At 46.9% G+C, this 19,485-nt stretch overlaps 8 protein-coding genes across 8 annotated transcripts; 2 read left to right on the top strand and 6 right to left on the bottom strand.

Annotated features, from left to right (window-relative positions):
• Positions 1-2,578: 2,578 nt before the first annotated feature.
• K441DRAFT_690180 (uncharacterized protein) lies at positions 2,579-3,889 on the bottom strand (the record flags this gene model as incomplete). The annotated part of the gene is made up of 4 exons (XM_067652364.1): positions 2,579-2,683; positions 3,155-3,459; positions 3,538-3,722; positions 3,876-3,889. 4 exons carry the CDS (start codon positions 3,887-3,889, stop codon positions 2,579-2,581), a joined length of 609 nt encoding a protein of 202 aa, XP_067498690.1.
• K441DRAFT_285597 (uncharacterized protein) lies at positions 3,864-4,206 on the bottom strand. The gene has a single exon (XM_067640957.1). The coding sequence runs from the start codon at positions 4,170-4,172 to the stop codon at positions 3,999-4,001; it is 174 nt and encodes a 57-aa protein (XP_067498689.1). The 5' UTR covers positions 4,173-4,206; the 3' UTR covers positions 3,864-3,998.
• An 858-nt stretch (positions 4,207-5,064) lies between these two features.
• On the bottom strand, positions 5,065-6,470 carry K441DRAFT_690176 (uncharacterized protein; the record flags this gene model as incomplete). Its single annotated transcript, XM_067652363.1, has 2 exons — positions 5,065-6,306; positions 6,381-6,470. The coding sequence occupies 2 exons, from the start codon at positions 6,468-6,470 to the stop codon at positions 5,065-5,067; spliced, it is 1,332 nt and encodes a 443-aa protein (XP_067498688.1).
• A 2,085-nt stretch (positions 6,471-8,555) lies between these two features.
• Positions 8,556-10,079, bottom strand: K441DRAFT_585119 (DNA glycosylase; the record flags this gene model as incomplete). Its single annotated transcript, XM_067644566.1, has 1 exon — positions 8,556-10,079. The coding sequence occupies one exon, from the start codon at positions 10,077-10,079 to the stop codon at positions 8,556-8,558; it is 1,524 nt and encodes a 507-aa protein (XP_067498687.1).
• Positions 10,080-10,482: 403 nt separating this feature from the next.
• On the top strand, positions 10,483-11,695 carry K441DRAFT_645402 (Phospholipase/carboxylesterase). Its single transcript, XM_067646795.1, has 4 exons — positions 10,483-10,638; positions 10,690-10,780; positions 10,858-11,282; positions 11,356-11,695. The coding sequence occupies exons 1-4, from the start codon at positions 10,544-10,546 to the stop codon at positions 11,462-11,464; spliced, it is 720 nt and encodes a 239-aa protein (XP_067498686.1). The 5' UTR covers positions 10,483-10,543; the 3' UTR covers positions 11,465-11,695.
• A 593-nt stretch (positions 11,696-12,288) lies between these two features.
• On the bottom strand, positions 12,289-13,763 carry K441DRAFT_668008 (alpha/beta-hydrolase). The gene has a single exon (XM_067649931.1). The coding sequence runs from the start codon at positions 13,638-13,640 to the stop codon at positions 12,657-12,659; it is 984 nt and encodes a 327-aa protein (XP_067498685.1). The 5' UTR covers positions 13,641-13,763; the 3' UTR covers positions 12,289-12,656.
• A 1,389-nt stretch (positions 13,764-15,152) lies between these two features.
• Positions 15,153-16,609, top strand: K441DRAFT_735861 (uncharacterized protein; the record flags this gene model as incomplete). The annotated part of the gene is made up of 3 exons (XM_067654300.1): positions 15,153-15,638; positions 15,693-16,125; positions 16,187-16,609. Exons 1-3 carry the CDS (start codon positions 15,229-15,231, stop codon positions 16,607-16,609), a joined length of 1,266 nt encoding a protein of 421 aa, XP_067498684.1. The 5' UTR covers positions 15,153-15,228.
• A 215-nt stretch (positions 16,610-16,824) lies between these two features.
• K441DRAFT_619992 (cryptochrome) lies at positions 16,825-19,371 on the bottom strand (the record flags this gene model as incomplete). The annotated part of the gene is made up of 2 exons (XM_067645902.1): positions 16,825-18,522; positions 18,638-19,371. 2 exons carry the CDS (start codon positions 19,369-19,371, stop codon positions 17,055-17,057), a joined length of 2,202 nt encoding a protein of 733 aa, XP_067498683.1. The 3' UTR covers positions 16,825-17,054.
• Between the last annotated feature and the right edge of the window lie 114 nt (positions 19,372-19,485).

Genomic DNA, 19,485 nt, shown 5'->3' with positions numbered 1-19,485 from the left:
TGTCTGTTTGTATATATATATATAGCAACCACAAAAAGAAGAGTTGCTAGTATTAAGAATGAGGTAAGTTGCCGTCGCATAAAGCATATTGCCGTCACGTGTTAACATAGCCCTAGCGTGGTAAGGAACCTTAAGTTCCTCACCCCTTTCCTCATTCCTATTAATAAGAATTAACCAACATTACTGTAACCCTACTCAAGTAGTCGTTATTAGTAAGTTACCCTATATTTCCAACAATAGGAATACTACCTATTTATTATATATAGGGATTATAATAGTGCACTGCGTTTATATAGATTGTCACTAAAGCTTAGAATAAAGGCATCCCTAAAATATAAAGTTAATTCCTAATAATAGGGCATCTTAGAGGTACCTAAGAGGCACTATATAAAGCTATTCTATAAGAAGAAGGAAAGAGCTAGGTAATAACTTAAACACTAATAGCAGTAATAGGAGCCTCCTCTTCTATCTTAACGTTATTATTAATAGTATTATTAGCTCCTCTATTTCTAGAAGTATTAGTACTTCTACTAATATTCTTCTTAAAATAATGGGTACTAGAAGGACTAGCACGGGCGGGAAACTAGCGAGGAGAACGTTTATCTTAACCTTTATTACTATCCTTAGTATCCCTAGGTTCTAAATCGGCGTCTAAGTAGGGATTAAAGAGATGTTGGCTAAAGGAGTTAGTATAGTTCCTAAGTAAGTCACTAGAGAAACTCACCTGGCTAGAGTAGCCTATGTAAAAGTACGAATATTATTATTAATAAGGACGAGCTATTTATATATACGCTTCTAGACACTATATATCTAAAAACGTTGCGTCTCTATAGTAGTGGAAACCCTTATAGAATTAAAGAGTCTATAAGCAAGGGAAGATACCTTCTATCCCTACCTATTACTATTAGGATATCAGCGGAAATCTTAGATAGCGCGTTAGAGCCTATAAGTCTTATACGCATAGACAGTAGGGATCTAGTATAATTAGCGAAATCTAAAATAGGACGGAATGGGAAATACTAGGACATAAGTCTTTCTCCTACTACAATAATAGGAGCACTTAAATTTATTTTTACTGGAGTAAGGCATCTTATAGACGTAGGAAGGATCCTACATAAGAGTATAAACGCAGCGATAATAGCATTTTAGGGAAACTATTATAGGAGTAACAGACGCTGTCTAGGGTGTTACCGGGAGATTAATAATACTACTACCGGTCTAAGGATGCGTAGAAGGACTATAAGCTATTATAAGAGAATACTTTAAGAAGTTAGCATTGTTATAAGAGATAAGGTAGGGATCCTGTTACTTATAAACGCGTTAAGAAAAGATAACGAGGTAGTAATAGAAGTACGGCTAGAGATATAGAAGCTAAAAGGCGAGATATAATAAAAATAGCCTATTTAAGAACGAGATAAATAATGTTATTAATAGAAAAATAAGGGAGAGACGACGACTTATAAACAGAAAGAAATTAAAATAAAAGACGTCATTATTAAGGCCCATTTAGGTAAATAGGAATAGTAGTTAGTTAACGCGTCGCACTAGATAACCTCTAGATCCATTTATAACAAACTCCTAAAATTAGAAAGGTAAATCCCACCAAATTTTTATTACTATTATTAAAATCCTATTATAAAAATACTATAAGAAGCTAGGGTAGGAGAAGAGCAAAGGAATAAAAGATAAAGTAAAGTTCCGCGCTAGTAAAGAGCTGGCAATAAGTCGCATTATAGAGTACCTTTCTACTAAGGGTTTCCCTAGTAGTTTTAGCTAGAACTCTATAAAAGCTTAGTAGAGGCGAAGTCTTAAAGAACTAAGACCCTAGAAGGGGAGGCAATTATAACGGAATCCTCTAAGAGGTACATATTTAATAAGACAGTAGGAGGTTTTATCTATGTCCTATCTATATTCCAAAAGACATAGTTAGACAGGAGGTTTTATTTATGTCCTATCTATATTCCAGAAGACACAGTTAGACAGGTTAGGGGCGAAAGGTTTTACTAGCGTCTTAGAAGAAACATATAGGAAGTTGGTTCCCCTCTAGAGAAGAACTAGCAATTAGTCTCTAAATAAAAGTGGTTAGAAGTATTTGTCCTTTAATACGTGAAACTTATTCTACCTTTAACTTACCTTTAACTTACCTTCTACTTACCGGTGACACTGTCGATTAGATAATTATACGTTCCGGTTAGGCTGGCCTCTTACAATATATAAGTGTATCCTGCCCCATAACTAAGCACGTGCTAACCTAACTAAGTTTAGTTAATTCTACTACGGAGCGCCTGATTTATAAGATAATAAATCTCTATTCATTCCCACGCTGGTTTACGTCCGCGCTCATCGATAAGGGTTTAGCTAATGGCTCTCGTTTAACTGAAAACTTGGCTCTGATACTGATGTTCATAGGCTTGGCGCAAGCTGTGGACGCCAGCGTGGGAAGGGATAATGTGGCTTTCCTAAGCTTCCTATCTCAGGTCTGCCCCCTTCCCCCCAGGGGGAGTAACGTCGTATATAACTTAGTACTCGCTTTTAGTAAAATTCTAAACGTCTTACCAGATAGCATTGGAACCTGGAACTATCTGACATGTAGCACCTGAACTTCTTCATTCTTTGTCGTTATGAAATGCTGCATGAACTGTTGTATGGCTTCTAGGGATATCCCATGCCGCATCCCAGTATCCTCATCCCATGAAGAATGATATCCTACAAGCAGGGTTGTCGATGATATTTTTATTCATTGCTTTATAACGATATATTCATTCATAAGGAGTGATAATGATTGAATATTTTGCCAGCCCTTATAAATGAATATTTATAAAATTATGAATATATATAGAGGCTTGGGCTAGTAAATATTAAGCCGTCGGAGTGCTTAAAGTCGTGGGTAAAAGGACGAGTTGTGTGAGGCTAGAGGGGAGAGCTACTGGTGAATGTTTAGGGGGGTAGAGGGGGGGTGGAAGGGGGTGGAGGCCTCTAGGGAGACATCGGCCCTATCGACTTAGTACCCCCCACTATTCCAAGACTAGTGATACCGCCTATATCTAAAATATCGCGATTATTCATTCATATCGTGATATTTTGGTCGGCTTATGAATTGAATGCGATATTGGGCCTATTTATTCATTCATTCATCATCGACAACCCTGCCTACAAGACAGCCAGTGGAGGTCTCAACAAGCGGAGCGCCACTGTGGCCCCAATATGTCCAGCAGTCGTGCGTTAACGCACCTATTTCCAAATTGTCCTGTGCATCCTGGCCTGAGGCATATCCGCGGGATAGGCCAGTACTTATATGCAACACATCATAGCCTGTCTTGATACTGGGACGGGAAACTTCGAGATCCTCACTTCCTGGATGGCCAATACATATCAATGTCGCACGGAGAGGCGGAGGGTATTCAGCTACAGATATGAATGGAAACGAAGAGATACTAAGTGTGAGCGCTAAAGGGGATGCTTCTTACGGTTGTGGTAGTAATTGCGCTGCGGTGATTTATAAAAGAGCCAGATCTCTCTTCGGATCTCACGCTACACATTTAGCTTGAACAATTTGACCCGAAGCAAAGAGCATCCACTTATGCTCCGCCCAATCAGACCCCTCAGGGTTCTCAGCTACACAATGGGAGCACGTCATAATCAAGCCTTGCGGGGAGATGCATACGGCTGTACCCGCTTCCTCTTGTGCAAAAACGAGCGTTGCCTCAGCCGCCTGGGCCAAACTCACTTTACCAGACCCTTCAGAGGTTTGGTGTCTAAGCTGGCGTTCTCGGAACAGTACAGTTGCATCTTGTGGTCTTTTAATTGGTGCTGCTTAGCGTACATTAGATTAAGGTCAGATTTAGTAAGTCTTATTAACTTTACTATCCCTTAACCCGCTGGAGTCCATGGAGTATGTGGTCTGTGCAGAACACACGAATCCAAACAACGCGTACGGTCGATTACGTTGATCTAATTGGCCAATTCTTATCGATAACGAATGGACGAATTTCAGCGGGTTAAGGGATAAGGTTTTCTGACAGATATATAACAGGATTTGAATGTAATACTGCCTCCGGCGCTGGGATTGATGTTAAGGCTGAAGTTGGTCTTCCGGTCGTGACGAGAGTTGGGGCAGTTGCAGAAACTTCTGAGACAAGTGGAGTTGTTGTAGCATATTGTTGTCTTGCCATCTTCGCAGTCCGTATTGGATTAAATGGAATACTCTCGTACCTTGAAATCCGCACGCTCATTAGCTAGGTAAAAAGAGTTGAGAAAGTTCAATCCTATAATCCAATGACGCGATGTACAAGAAATACCGCACAGCGTAACCTCATTCTCGTGTCCAATTCACACTCGACCAAGTACCGCTAATATATGTGGATTTCCGGGCGACTCGGCCCAATATTGCTATACCCACGAAGAATAAAGTTCTGTGGAGTGAATCAATTTTACTTGCATGCCTCTCGTGTACTACTGAAACCGATTACAATTGGAAGCGCTCGGAGACTCCTATATTCGATAGAGAATAAATATAAAATGAAAGTTAACGTTGCAAAAGGGGTGACTGCCACTAGGGTGGCGGACTTAGGAATACATTATGCTAATTATTGCGCATAAACGAAGAGTTGTTAGTCTCAATGGGACAGGTTTTATGGATTGGAGGAGTTTTCGGAAAACTATCCACGAACTAATTAGTAGGCAAGATTTGAGATTGCGGGGATTATGCAGTTGAGTTAGGTTTGCTAAAACAGCTTTAGGAGTAATTGGGCGCAAATAGGGAAATTGACTATATTCAAGTATAATAACCTCATACACACAAGGAGTCGTAGAAAATCTGCAAATGTGCCACCTCCGTTAATGCTATCAGCCGTAGCTGTGACGAACTCCTTGGACTCCACCCCTAGAAATCCGCAAGGAAACCGCAGGAGTGCACCAACCGGACAAGAACGAGGACGTTGTCCTGTCGAAGCCGTCCTTCAGAGTGCCGCCCCAACGCCAGAGAAATGTAGTATGTGCAGTCATATGAAGATACCACCAGCGAAAAGGCATTATATCTCTCTGAGGTACTCAAGAATCTTTCGCTCAATCATCACCTCCACCTTCCCCACCCCCAGTCGCATTTCCGACAACAATGTTACTGCCTGCCTCGCTATTCGCAGTACTAGCTACACTACCCTCCTTGTTTAAGCCAAGCTTGACCTTTTTTCTCGGCCCTTCATCCCCGGCGTCTTCTCTATCCCTCTTTCCATCAACTTTCTCAATCCCATCATTAGACTTGGTCGATTTTTTCAAAGAGCCCGGATCTTTATCTTGTTCTCTATTTGAGTCCTTAGTTTTTAGCTTCACCTTGTGGGTCGAAGGATCTTTGCTAGACTTTTCCCGATCAGCTTTCTTGACATATGAACTCTTCTTCTTCTTCTTTTTCTCCGGCGTCTCATCACCGTCACCGTCATCCTCATCGCCTAGTCCGAGCCTCTTTACCGGACTATTCCTTTTATCCTTTATGTTGCCCATATTGCCACCTTGCGAGGAACCAGGAACTGGCGTGCCCATGCGGCTGCCCAACGGCGTATTGGCGACGCCTGTGCCACTGCCGGCTCCATTTTGGCCAGTCAACTTCGCCATAGCATTCCTTGAGCTCTGACGCCCGCTAATTCCAAGGCATTTTTCCAAATGTTGCGCAAAGCGCGTTATAAGTAAACTGCGCTTGCAATTCGGACATGTATGCCACGGGATGTAGCTGGCCGGCTTTCCTCCAGTGTTTAACTTAATCTCCTTGCCCGTCCCGCCCCCTTCTCCGCCTGCCACACTTTCTGCATCCTGTGAACCTGGGGTGCCGACGCTTTCTTTTTCCGCATTCTTGAGTTGCTGCCGCATTAATTCGCGCTCTTTTTTGCTCTTCGCCATATCCGTCGGAAATGGATTACCATATACATCATGGCCAGGACGCTGTACCCATGGATACAACATACAATATTCCTTTGTAAGATCGGGTGTCTGTGCTCCCTTGCCGCTAATTGGATACATCAACCGCGGCAACTTGCAATGTGGACATGTAATCTCTGGTGTGGTTTTTAAGGGATTTCCTTTAAGCGACACGCGGCCATTTTCCCAGATGGCGCCTGGGGTATTGAAAGTCATAGAGGGCATTGGAGGTGGTGGGGCTCCCTTCGGAGGTGGCGGCTGTGAGTCGAGATGCGATACAGCAGCAGATTCGGCTTGGGTTGCGGCCGAGGACATACGGAGGATTTTTTCGGAGCGGTGAGAGGATAGCGCAATACTAGAGATTATGTTATATAGAACGTCCTCGAGGATGGATTTCGTCTATATTTGGAGGTTGGATCGTTAGCTTGGAGAGAGCTTTGTTTTGAGGAAAGGAGGCAGGAGAAGGCGCCTACGAGAGATTCGAGAGCTCCAGCCGGGAGCCTGATGCCTGATTTTGGGAGATCTGACGGTGCAGAGTCTCCTGCGGGTCCGTCTTCGGACATTTTGATGGGTATAGGGTATGTTGGTGTAACAGGCTCAGCGGTGGATTATGATTTGCGAAAGGGGAAACGAGCGTTATATACGATATCTGACGGCGGTGATTTGATGGATGCTGGATCCACAGAGTAGCTGGTAGGAGGCGGTGCTTCCCTAGAGTCATACTGGTAGAGCAAAGTAATCAATGAGTAAACTGTGGTAGACACTTTAACCACCGGAAAGCTATTGTGCGCACTCACTACGTGCAAACTCTAGCACTTCACTGTAACTATTTATGTTCCCTCGAGTATGATTTATGGAGACCTGCTCTATTTGGACTAAAGCGTTGAGTAAATGATGATGTCTCTGTGCGGAGAGCGATCTATTTGTCGTCGTGGCAGCCCATCACGGGTCAGGCAGAGGAGAGGAAGAGCAGACTGGACACCACCATGGGGTGCCAGGCTCGATCTTCCTCTGTGGAGAATGTATCGAAGAAACGATAAGGGACTAGCCAACAATTCTTGCCTTCAACCCACCCTCTCTGCTCTCCTCTAGGCTGCGGTAGTCGTGATGGTTTCTTCTAAGTTCGTTCGTTCGGGATGAAAATAGCAAAGCCTCGGGGAAGCCTTGCAGTAGTGGCCGCCACAACTTTAGCCTGTAACAAACTCCTGAACACGAAGAGGAATCTGTGAGACAATGGCACGCGGGTAAATATTATCCTTTATCAATCTAGCAGGAAATTTAAAAGGTAGATGTGAACGGCCTAAGCCCTATTAAAGCACACAATACCCGCAACTTTGAATTCCATGCGCTAAAGACGCACGCAGGAATTAAGCATCATCACCCCGTCACCCAAGGCACTAAAGCCTTTGCAATTCGAGCTTCCACCTGACCAGTCAATATATCAAAGCCAAAGTTGCGTGCAGCGCATTGTGTCCCTTAGTAGCATATCACGGAGCTTATGTACTGACCAATGCAAGGTTTCAGCAAGTGAATAACCTGTATGCATAGTCGCCTTTCGCAGCGCCTCGATTACTGACGAGCATGAAGATCCTAATCACTAGACCTAGGATAACAGTGGCAATCATACTGTACAAGCCTATGATTGTTTGCTGTGCTGAAAATTCCCAACATGAGTATCAGGAGAATGGCGGACTAAACATGTGCTGACACTTCAGCTACCTGCTGCGTCTATGAGTAACTTCCGATGTACCATATTTGTCATTAGTGGATGAAATGATATGCTCGAGGGCAACTTCAACTAGTGTTCCGTCTGTGTCATGTTAAGTAGAAGGCAAGCTACTGAATATCTTCCACTCTTTCAACACGCGAAGCCGCATCGCTGGCTTGATATTCGCTCTCATTTCATATTGCACTTTGGTTCTTCTTCTTGGCCTGGGGGTTCATTCCAGGTCCGGGGCCGGTGCAGCGCTCATTGTTCAATTTCGGATTAACGCTAACTTCCGTAACTATTAAGCTTTGATAAAGAGATCCCATTGAACCTCCCCAGTGTGGAGCTTTACGTAGAGCTTTATACTGAGCCTCCCTACGTAGATTTCGTGTAGGAGCTTCATGCAAAGACTAGGCTTAGAGCCTGTCTACGCAGAGCTTGTATTTGGGCTTGGTCTTAAAGAAGACGACTTCGTGCAGGGCTTTTGTATCAAACCTTTAGGGATACCCCCTCCAACTCCGCTGTATAGAGCTGTAGAGCTTTAATTTGTTTGTAAGAGCTCTGTAAAGACCTTCGTCAGAGTTTCGTGTAGGTAGGAAGCTTCGTACGGGCTCTAGGAAGAGACCCCTGGATTTACCCTTGCGTAGCTCTGGCTAGTAAGCGTATTAGAACCCTATTTGGCAGTTGACCTGAGTAGGCGTATCTTTTTGCTCGTATGGGTGATCTTCGAAGAATGACGGAAAATGTCTGAAGAGTTCGATTGTAATGTTACGATGAATTTATAGAATTCTAAGGCTCTTATGGTTACGAGGATTCGTATGCTAGATAGTACCAATCACCTTTGGGAATGCAATGCATGGCTCTTAGTCATGACTTCCCATCCTAGTCTGTGTAATTGCCAACCAATGCAATTTCCTCGACACCCAGCTGACAAATCTCCTCAAAACCCTCCAGGTTCGCTATCACCATCTTCACTTTCAAGCTCGCTAAGCTCGCTGCTGTCCTCGTCATCTACGGTTTTCTTTGTTTTCCCTTTCTCCTTCCTTCCCTTCGTGGACTTCTTCTCTTTCGCTAGACTACTTCCGACCTTCCGCCCACCAGACCTGGTAACGAGATGCTCAATAACACAACCTTCATCCCACCCTGCGCTCCCCTCGCCAGTTGCCGCTCTGCACCTAGGACAAGTTTTGCCATGACGGATCAGAAGTTGATGCAGGGGATACTTCAGCTCATCAGGGACGCGGACTTCGCAGTGAGCGTACGTAGAATTGCGTGTTGCTTTAGAAGCAGGAACCCATCCCAACCATTTGCAGAGCCGAAATACGTGCGTGTCGACTGCGAAACTGGGACGTTGGAGGCAGAAGAGTAGGACGCAGGAAGCGGTTTTGGGACCAATACCTGGATACTTAGTCAAAGCATTGAAGGCATCGTCGTTGGATAGGAGATGCAAATGGTCTAAAGAGAGCACATTCTCGTCTGCACGAGCAACTTCAGCGTCCTTCTCTTCTGCAGGTTCAATTTCGGCGTCTTCGGGCCCGGTTACCTTGGAGGATGAAGTGAGGAAGGTGTCACGACGTGCTTGATTCTCCTCCCATACTATCTGTAATATTGCTTTAATGTCCTTACTCTTTACGTCCGCCAACCCGCCAGATTTGATTGCTTCAAAGATCTCTTTGACGTCAGCCCGGCGCACAGCATCCCAGTCTACGCTCCCTTTCCCAACCCCTTCTTGTAAGAGGCCAAAGCGTGAGACTAAGCCGGCAAAAGCGCGCGAAGAGTTCGTATTGGACGTGGCGGCAGAGAGACGAGTGCGGATCAAGGCGTCGAGAACCGAAGGGACTTCACCGCAGCCCGAGACGGTAAGGGAAGGTAAAGGGATTGACTTTGGTGGCTTGACCTCGCCATGAATTGAAGAGAGGAGGCGAGTCACTTCTTCACATTCTGAGGGGGTTGGATGAGGCCAGTCGGGGTAAGGAGTTTGGCCAGGTATCAGGCCATAGGAGCTGTTCTTTGACTTCTTTGGAATTTCAGGAGGAGAGTTTGAGGCGACAGGGTTAGACTTTGTGAAGCGAATATTAACATCTTCGAGATCTTGAACAGCATTGGGAGGTATCTGAGAGGTATGGAGCTTCCTCTTCTTCCTAGGAGAGTTGTTCTGGATGTCCCTTCCATGTACATAACCGTTTAGTGCACTTCCAAGATTGTGTGGTAGCTCGTTAACGTCTTCTTTCTTAATATGTGCTCTGGTCCGTTTTCCAGAACTTTTCGGTGGAGGCGGTTGAGCTTTACGTAGTCCATCCTCAGTTTGCTGTTCCGATTCACTTCTAGCCGTTCTTGTCTTATTTGGTGCTCGATTTGGAGGCAGTGGAGTGGCTGGGGGACTTGAGACTTGCTGGGGTTCAGTTTTGGGTTGGGCTGAGGATTTGACCTTCGCTCTCGAAGCACGGGCTGTTCTTGCAGACATGTGTCAAGCTAACTACCGAAAGCGGAAAGTGTGAGCGAAATAGCGAAAGGTTCGAATGTAAGCCAATTCTAGAGAGCGACAGTAGTTTGGATTGAAGCAAATGGTACTTTGAAGCTTGCTCGAAAAATCGAAGAGATGTGACCGAGATGAAGTGGAGGAGCAACAAATATTCATAGGAAGTGAGATTGCAGCTTATATAGAGGCAAATTGGTGATTGTAAGAAGTTAGATTCGTGGAGGGAAGAGAAAGAAAGAGAAGACGAAGTGGGAAGGAAGTTAATGACCAGTTGTAGCGGTTGACAAGCACGCTTGGACCCTCGCTGCAGGAACCCCTGCTCTTGTGCCACCTCTCGAACCCTCCGAAAGCTTAGCTATTTTCCCTCCAAAGTTCCTCGCGAATTCCCCGCCATCAACAAACCTTCTCCTTTCTCTCAACGCCCTTAATAACCCCAGTATTATCTCGCAATGTCCAGCCCTAAAGCTATAATTATACCTGCTCTCAAACGCCACACGGCTTCTGTTATTGTTGGGCATGGCCTAGGAGATAGCGGTGCTGGCTGGTAATTCTTCCTGTTTCCGTGCTCCAACCATCACTAACCTTGTCCGCATAGGACATTCCTGGCCGAGAACTGGCGCCTTCGCAGCAAATTTGACGAAGTCACGTTTATCTTCCCAAATGCGCCTAGCATTCCGATCACCTGTGTAAGTACTCATGGAAGTATTCGATAACCTCAGGACTATCTCGCATGTAGCAAGCCTCCAGCTAACTATTATCCTAGAACTCCGGCATGCAGATGCCAGGATGGCACGACATCAAATCACTCAGTGACCTTGCCTCCCGCGAAGAAGATGAGCCGGGTATCATGCGCTCTGTTTCCTATTTCCACTCTCTTATCGATACAGAAATCTCGAAAGGCATACCCTCAGATCGCATCGTCATTGGTGGATTCTCACAAGGCGGAGCCATGTCACTGATTTCTGGCATTACGTGTCCACATAAACTAGGAGGCATATTTGGGTTGAGCTGCTATCTGCTGCTGCAAAGTAAGCTCAAGGAATTGGTGCCTGCAAACAACCCGAACAAGAACACGCCAATATTTATGGCCCACGGTGATGCCGATGCGACTGTTCAGCATAAGTGGGGTAAGAAGAGTGCGGATGAGCTGCTGGAGGCGGGATGGAATGTTGACTTCAGGACATATAAGTACGTGGACCACGCGAGCATATCTCTGAATTTGTCTGGATGCGCAATTCCATGCTTACTGCAATATCTATAGGGGCCTTTCGCACTCTGCCACTCCGGAAGAGATCGATGATCTTGAAGCCTATCTGAATAAACGGATACCCCCACTCGGCGGTGAAACGAAGCCAGAAGAATCTCTTTGACTTCACCAGTTTTCGCACAACTGGGCTTATTACAGTCATATCGATGATATTGTCTTTAGTCTTTGTCTGTATTGTGGCGTTCAAGAAGCATCCAAGAACTATAGGTAGATAACTACGACTAACACGTTTATGTTAATGAGCAATAGAGGCATGACTTAAGCTTTTATTCTAAGTGCTAATGTACCACTTATTAATGTTTCAACTGGAAGTGACCTATCAGGGCGAAATCATTAAGACTCCAGCGAGGGCTTCTAAATGCTTGCCGAGTAAAGCCACTTGGATGCTTGCGGATCACGGCGGTGCAGACGGCGATATCCGTTCCCGACCTCTTAAGTTCAACTGGGTACTTATGTATACCTATTAATATCACACCACTAAAGTGGAATATGAGATATGTTGACGCCATTCTTAAGTCTTTGGTGCCAGGGTTTCCCAATAGAATCCTGATGCACCCATTGGCCAGATCTATGTACAGGTGGACTTAGAAGCTCTACGGCCACGCGGTGACTGGCTATGCAATGGAGGGGTATTCAAGTGAGTGTCTCCCTTGAGATTCGATTCGAAAGCTCTACATAAAGCTTTCTATAAAGCTTTTAGGAAAGAACGCAAATACAAAAGCACTGCGTAGTAAGGCTCTGCACCAAGCTTTATGTAGGGAGGCTCTGCATGAAGCTCTACTCAAAGTCGTCCATAAGGCCTTTAAGAATATGTCTAAATGTAAGCTTTACGTAGAAAGGCTTTATACAAATCTCTTTACGCGGCTCTGCGTAAGGCTCTACGAGAGCTCTGTATGTAGCTAAGCCTATATAGGAACCTATACTACTGCGCGAGTCGTTGACCCGGGGAAGCACATGACGTCCTGATTTGGACGCTTCCCGTCGTCTTGTAAACGGGGTTGAGTACAGCATCCCAGCTAGAACTAACCTCAGAAGAGTACCGCGTGTATGAGCCTCAAGTCGGTTGCCAAATACACAAACGCACCCACTAGGTATTAATGTACCGTCAGGTTAACTGGTCGAATAAACGGCCCATGTTGGCAGCGTATTGGGGGCTAAAGGCTCAGAGCCCGGCGAATTGAAAAACCCTCCGAATTTCGAAGGTCCGAAGATCGTATTGGTGGACGAAGAAATAGCCAGCTCCCATGAGCACTAGTAACTATTCTGTTTCTCGGCCTGTAAACTATACTCTGATCCTATTCACATACTTCATTCATCATCTGCATCCCAACTTTCTCTCGCAGGAATGAGACGATGTCATCAATTTCTTCAGGCTCCTTCCACCAGTGCCCGAAGTCGTATGTTTTCCAGGTCACTGGAATTTCAAGCCGTTCAAGGATTCTGTATGCACGCTCACCTAAACAAATATTAACTTTGCCATCGCCCATTCCGTGGCCCAGAAATACTGGAGTTCGAGCAAAGCACGGAGATTTGTTGCTTTCCGGAGATAAAGCAGTGAGGTCCACAATGTCCCTAACGACGTTTGCAGCACGAATCTGTCTTTTTTCAGGAGTATCTACCTCTCTGGGACCTTCATCATTCGCGAAAAAGTCCTCATCCTCGCAAACGTGGGCCGGCCATGCCTCCTCGCTGATGTCATGCGCCAGAGGAAGCCATCCGCTCATTCCAATAAACCCTCCAAGAGGCGTGGCTTCCCCGTTTCTTGTAGAACCGTCGTGCCCTTCCGGACCCGCACTGGAATCACTTCCTTGTTCCCCATCTCCCTCAAAGCTGAGCAAAGCATGTAATCCCATAGCACAACCTTGGCTCAATCCCGCTAAGACCACGTTCCTCGCTCCAACAATTTCTAGCTCCAACCTCATCAGCTCGTGTATGAAGCCCGCGCTTTCCCGCAACCCATCATACACAAGTTCTTGCCTCTTCGCGGGGTCTTCCAGTGAGTAGTTATCGAACCACTGGTTTATCCATGACCGATTATATCGCACCGCGCGCCGCTTCTTAGCCGTTGGAAAGATAAACTTTAGACCCGGGAAAAGCTGTTGCAAAGTATGGTTGGAGGAGGTGCGGGCTGATAAGAAGCTGGTACTAAAATTGGCGGCGTTAGAGCCACGACCGTGGAGCACGATGAGAGTGTGCGTGTGTGTGGAGGTAGAGGGGAAAATGAGAGGTGCTGGGTAAGTCCGGGACTCAACCGATAAAACAGGAGCGGGGGAAGACATTGTGGTTAGTAGTATTCTAGAAGCAAGAATTTACAGATAATTCGTCTTCTGAGAGACTTGGGTAAGTATTAATTGTGAAGTAGCGCCATTTTCGTAGAAGCCGCTGGACTCGATATTGCGCAGTGTTATGACGGTTTTGAACATCAAAACTGCGCACAGACGAAATTTGTTAGGAACCGTCATAACCATGCCGATCGTCACAACCCTATCACCTGCGTTAGGCCTATCTAAATCTTTAATTATACGGCGTCTCTCCACCATTTACGCAACGTCGACCGTTCACTGCAACACTAAAATCCTATCATGGAAGCTGTCATACCTAGGTACCCACAGGTCTTTAAAGCGTCCGCAGACATGCCCAAGTCTGTTCAGATTTACGGTGATAACTGAGGACTCTAACTGACGTGCAGTCGGCGATGCACAACTTAACTTAATTCGCGATAGTGAGATCTTACATGCAATCATATGTGAAACCAGGCACGGTCACCAACGTGTTGCTGCCTGCCTTGGGCTGGCTGCAAATTGGAGAAATTTGATCGGCGTGATCAGCAAGGCTTTTCAATAGGATGCAAGAAGATGCTGAACAGTATTTTCAGCCCCTAAATTCTTCATCATCAGCATACACGTCAGCATCCCAGCGACGCTGCGTGGGCAGTCGACGTTTCACAAGCCTTCTTCGTTGCGCCCCAAAAACCAATGTCCATTAGCTGTGGCTTGAACTGTCAGCAAAAGCTAGCCACGTTCTTATAATAACTTCAGCTGTGCAATGCAACTCACCACCCCCACATACTTCGTTATGCAACCCATATTATTGACCTTTATTTCTGATTCTATTCCTCTAACCAATCAATGAAGTCTTTGGTAAAGTCTATCTCTAACGGGATATGTCGTACGAACGACATCAGAATGAGATGAATAGGGGTCAAGCGTATACATTATACCTCTGTCATACGCTGTCAACCTAGAATGCAAGAGCATACGAATTCGCTGCTGTGTGATTAAATCTGCCTTTTAAAATATTTGAGGGCCTCATCTTAACTGGCCACATCGTAGATTCTATTTACCGCTGCCGCATACCCTGGAGGCCTGAGAGCTGCATCTTTCGTGTAAGCGTTATTTTCTACTAATGAGACCCTGTTCTAAACAATCAGGCTAACACTCCTCAAGTGGCATTACAATAAATCTCGCCGCAATATGCTTTGCGTCTGCTCTGGGCCGGTGGATCGATCAAGCCCCATCGCGTCTGCGGACACTTCTTACTACTATCATAGTGAACCGATGTGCGATTGTGTTTTCCTGCCTAGGTTGGTTTCTCATCGTAGAGGGTCCCAAAACCAAACTTCGTATACGGGATGTCAATACCAACGAAACCAGCGATGAAACAGACGCTGCTTTGCATGGGGTAGTGTCAATCGGAAGTCCGTGCACCGATTGTGAGAAAAGAAGAACTCGTGTGTCGATTGATCTATGAAGAAAAAGAGGCTATATATACATAAGGTAGATGCAGGTACAGGGGGGGGGGTACGTAATAGGGAGTCGGTGACTGAGTCGGTGACCGAGTCAAGGAGTAGGTAACTGAGTCGGCGGCATGACACCCGACTCAGGTCGACAGGTAGCCAAAACAATTATTTTTATCGTCGTCCTGGCCTTGGGTATTTCCGAGAACCTAGCACGGAAAGCCAATGTGATCTCTATAGAGCGCGACTGGGTCCCTGCTTTGGCGCTTGAGACTGGGCCTATACGTTTTACACTCACACAAGTCAACGCCACCATGGCCATGATCGATATGATTTCCAAACTCATAGCCCCAATTGCTATCTCAGGCCTTATTTCTGTGGTTCCATCGGTTAGATTCGGCGTTGCCGCCATAGCAGCAACGAATATGATTAGTTTGGGCCCGGAAATCTGGTCAGCGAGGTCGCTCTGGGATCAGTGCGATGCTTTGAGGCAACCCAAACTGCCTTCACTTGTCGAATTTGATTCTGAAAGAGAACTTTAGTAGTCCTTCTCTCGTCCTCCTAGAGCTACGCTACTCCAAGCCTGGCTAGACAGCATCTCAAACTGGTGGAATAACTACATCCCTAGCCTCAAACTTTTCTTCTCAACAGAAGTCTGGGTCCCTTCGATGACTATGTCCATGTTGCACTCATCTATGCTATCCGTCACCGGAATAGTAATCGTATTTCTGCTGAACTCCGGGTACTCCTTGAAAGTTGTAACTATAGCGGAAGCAGCAAGCTCTGCGTTTGAAATCGGAAGTACCTTCCTAGCGCCGGTTGCAGTCCGCAGACTATGCCCAACTACATCTGCGGGATCACACAGGCTAATGAATGTGCCCCAGCAAGGTGAAGAGGAGGTTCTATCTGATACGGACTCTGATATTGATGCGGACGACCTAATTCGCAAAGATGATACGAGGCTCGATGTCAACGCAGGCGTTATACGCCTCGGTCTCTGGGGCGTCTTTGAAATGTTCTTGACTCTCGTAAGCTCTCCCGTGCTTCCCCTAATTCCTCCTCTTAGCATCCAATTGATTGTTCCTGAAGGCCCCTACCCTACCCCTCCTCTACTATCTTACACATACGCTCGCCTATCCCATCCCTCCTAGCTCCTCCTCACCGACACTGACTTCTCATCCCTTTCTTACCCTTTCTCTTCTGTTTCTCCTCTCCGCCTCCCGACTTGGCCGTGGTCTCTTTTCACTTTCAACCCAGCAACTTGCTCAAGCTCGAGTCCCCGCTCATCATCGCTCATCCTATGCGGGGACCGAGATAGCGTTCGTCAGTTTGTTTGGGCTAAGCCACCATGTTGGTGCGGCGATCTGGAGTCACCCTGAGCAGTTTTCATGGCTAGCGCTTGGAAGTGTAGGGGCTGTGGGGGTAAGTTCGCTAATGTTTGGGTGGTGGGCGAGGAGGGAGAGAGGTCATTTGGTCCATTGGAATTGGCTCGCCACATGGAGGGGCAAGTGAATCCAGTAGGTTTTACAACTAGTGTATTAGAATTACGCAGCGTCATTTCGTATAGAATCATACTGCAGTTAATGGATAGAGGCAGAACCGCCCTTCCTTGTGATAAACCACCGGGGAGTGCTTCCACATGTAGTCGCATTATCTTGTTAAAGTCTCGATAGATATGGACCGTCCACGTCGCTACGATGGTCTCTCAGCAACATATGAATGGTATGATTTAACTTTTCTTTCCATGTCTATCCATAACTTAATTATTGTCGCCATGCAATACCATCTTGGGGAGCTGCTCTTCTCCGTACTCAAAAATCCACCACCTAACACCGGGAATATCCTAAAGTATCGCCAACACCAGGAAATCGCTCAAACTCAAGGATATTGAAATCAACGCTTACCCTGGAAGGACACCCAGCACCCTATAAGGCTCAGAGAAAACGACCATTATATCTTAAGCATCTCCACCATTTAATTCGTTACCTCCAGCCATCCTTCCGGCCTTATCCATATCACTTGATCTCCTTGACCCTCGCCCCTTCCCACGTCCTCGGTACCCACCCCTACCTCTACCTCTTTTGCTATCACCACCGCCATCATTTCCCCTTACTCGACCGATAGAGAATGGTATGCGTACTAAAGGCCATTCCACCCAATCCAACGACCTTAGTCCTAATTTCTCTTTCTCTGTCTCTTTCAATCTCCAGGCCTGGAAAACACCCATTAATTTCTCCTGGTCCACCTCTCCATCCTTTCCACCCCTCAGATTAACACTCCTCAGCTCCCCAACCCAAGCTCTGACGTAATCCCCATTGGGGTCATACTCCAGCGCCTGTTTCACCGGATTGAATACACGGCCTTGCCTGGGATCATTCCCGACACCGGCGACATACTGCCAATTACCCCAGTTATTTGCAGCGTCGTAGTCAATCAGCATACTCTCGTACCACTCTGCGCCAAGCCGCCAGTCAATTCCTAGATGTGCAGTCAAGAAACTCGCCACATTCTGCCGCGCTCTGTTTGACGTGTAGCCGGTGAGAAACAGCTCACGCTGAGAGGCGTCAATAAGGCCCATCCCGGTCGTACCGCTGAGGAATCTGACGAAGATGTCACGCGTCTTTATCGGATCATCGCCCGCGCCGCTGCTCTTGCCAAGGTACTTCCAGCGCTTTTGTTGCGGCTGTGACGTCGCACTACCAGCTTTGTTCCCGACTTTCCCACCGCCATCCCCCTCGGTGAAACTCATCCTCTCCGTTTCCGCCATCGGTTCGCTACCTTCGACGCTCTCAGTCCCTGCGCCCCGGAATCCATCCACATGGAACAATCGAGGTCCAAACTTCCTTGCACAGAGACGCATGTAATCCCTCCACAGCAGTTCGAACCTTACCGCCTTGGTCCCGTCATTCTCTCCTTTTCCAAATCCCACGGCATTTATTCCATCGCGGCCACCGCCGACCTCGAAGTCTATCAAGGCCCAGTGGACTTGCCGAGCCGTTAGGCAGCCAAAGGCGAGGTAGGCGGACAGCTTAGTGCTAAAATCAGTCCCTAACATCCCATTACGCGTGTCTTTGTATCGTGACATGGCGCCACTGGAAATCAGGTTCTTGAGGCGAGCATTTGCCGCGCGCTCGCCGCCGGTGAATGGATGCGCTGATTCTGCGCCAGGGGGCCATCGTGGGGGTGTGGGGAGCCCGAGAGAAGGATCGGCATTCAAAGGGGCGAGAAGAGCGGATTTGAGGGCCTCCAGGGTTGAGGGGATGCTAAAGGGTGCGGGTTGGGGCGGAATAAATGCGGGGAGGGGCGGAAGACGGGTGGGTGTGCGAAGGGCGCTGCGGGGGCGGTCGCTGAGCGGTTCAAGGGACTTGCGGTGCGTAGTATAAACGTTTGGGAGGTCGGAAATATCTGTAAAAGGGAGATCACGGCTAGAATTATGAGGTTAGTTTGGCTTCAAGATAAGATGTGGATCGTGTGCGATAGAAGACAAGGAGGCACTGGTGGATAAGGGAGTTGATACTAGAGAGTTAGCAAGTTACTCACTCGTCGACGAAGTACTTCTCATCCATCCAAGCCCTAAATTCGAAACCCCTCTTCTTCGCAATTTGCCTCACGTCTCTCTCGTCCTTCTTTTCCTCTGTACCTTCTACAGATGTCATCCACACCCCCACCACTTTTGCATGCTCTCCTTCTCTTCTTTCTCCGCTTTCGCCACCATCATCAACTTCGCCAGCGAACCAAGAAACGATGTTCTCCACGGCATCCCTGACCATTCCGACCCTCACCACGACACTGGTTCCACATTCTAACGCTTCAAGCTCCTGTTTTAGGTCCCATACGCTTTCTGCAATAAAAGCAGCGCGGTGCGGGCCGGTGCGCCAGAAGTTTCCTATACGACTTCTGGCTTCTGGGTATGGTGATTTGGGTTTTTGCGCTGTTAAGTCGGAGGAGGGAGAAAGAAATCCGGACACTTCAACCTGATTCGCGGGGAAAATATACAACGGCAGCAGATGGGTTACCCCCAAAGCCTCTGCAAGAGCCGGGACATCGTTTCTCTCCGTCTGCGTCCATTTTGATGCGCTCGGCTTGGGCGGCGAATGCGAGTGGCATATTGGTGGTGAGGGCGGGTCGTACGCTGAGGCTACTTTGTACGTGGGTGCGGGTTTGGCGAGTCGCGAAAGGTCGTAAAATATGGGGTTATCAGAGAGACGAAGGTCGTAGCGCAGGATGTAAATGAGGATTCGTGGGGTAGCTAGAGGTGGCGATGCGCCTGGCATGGCTGACAGGCAGGGTTCCTTGACCCGGCTAGGATGGCTTATTTAGGCCGCTGAAGAGGCAAAGCTGGGCAGGCAAAACGTAGCTAGACAGCATAAGATTAAGTTTGGGCTGGA

This window comes from Cenococcum geophilum, assembly GCF_001692895.1.
Source record: "Cenococcum geophilum 1.58 unplaced genomic scaffold K441scaffold_59, whole genome shotgun sequence".
Taxonomy (NCBI): Eukaryota; Fungi; Ascomycota; class Dothideomycetes; order Gloniales; family Gloniaceae; genus Cenococcum; species Cenococcum geophilum.
Note: the sequence above shows the minus strand (reverse complement) of the source record. Positions and strands in the feature narration are given on the sequence as shown.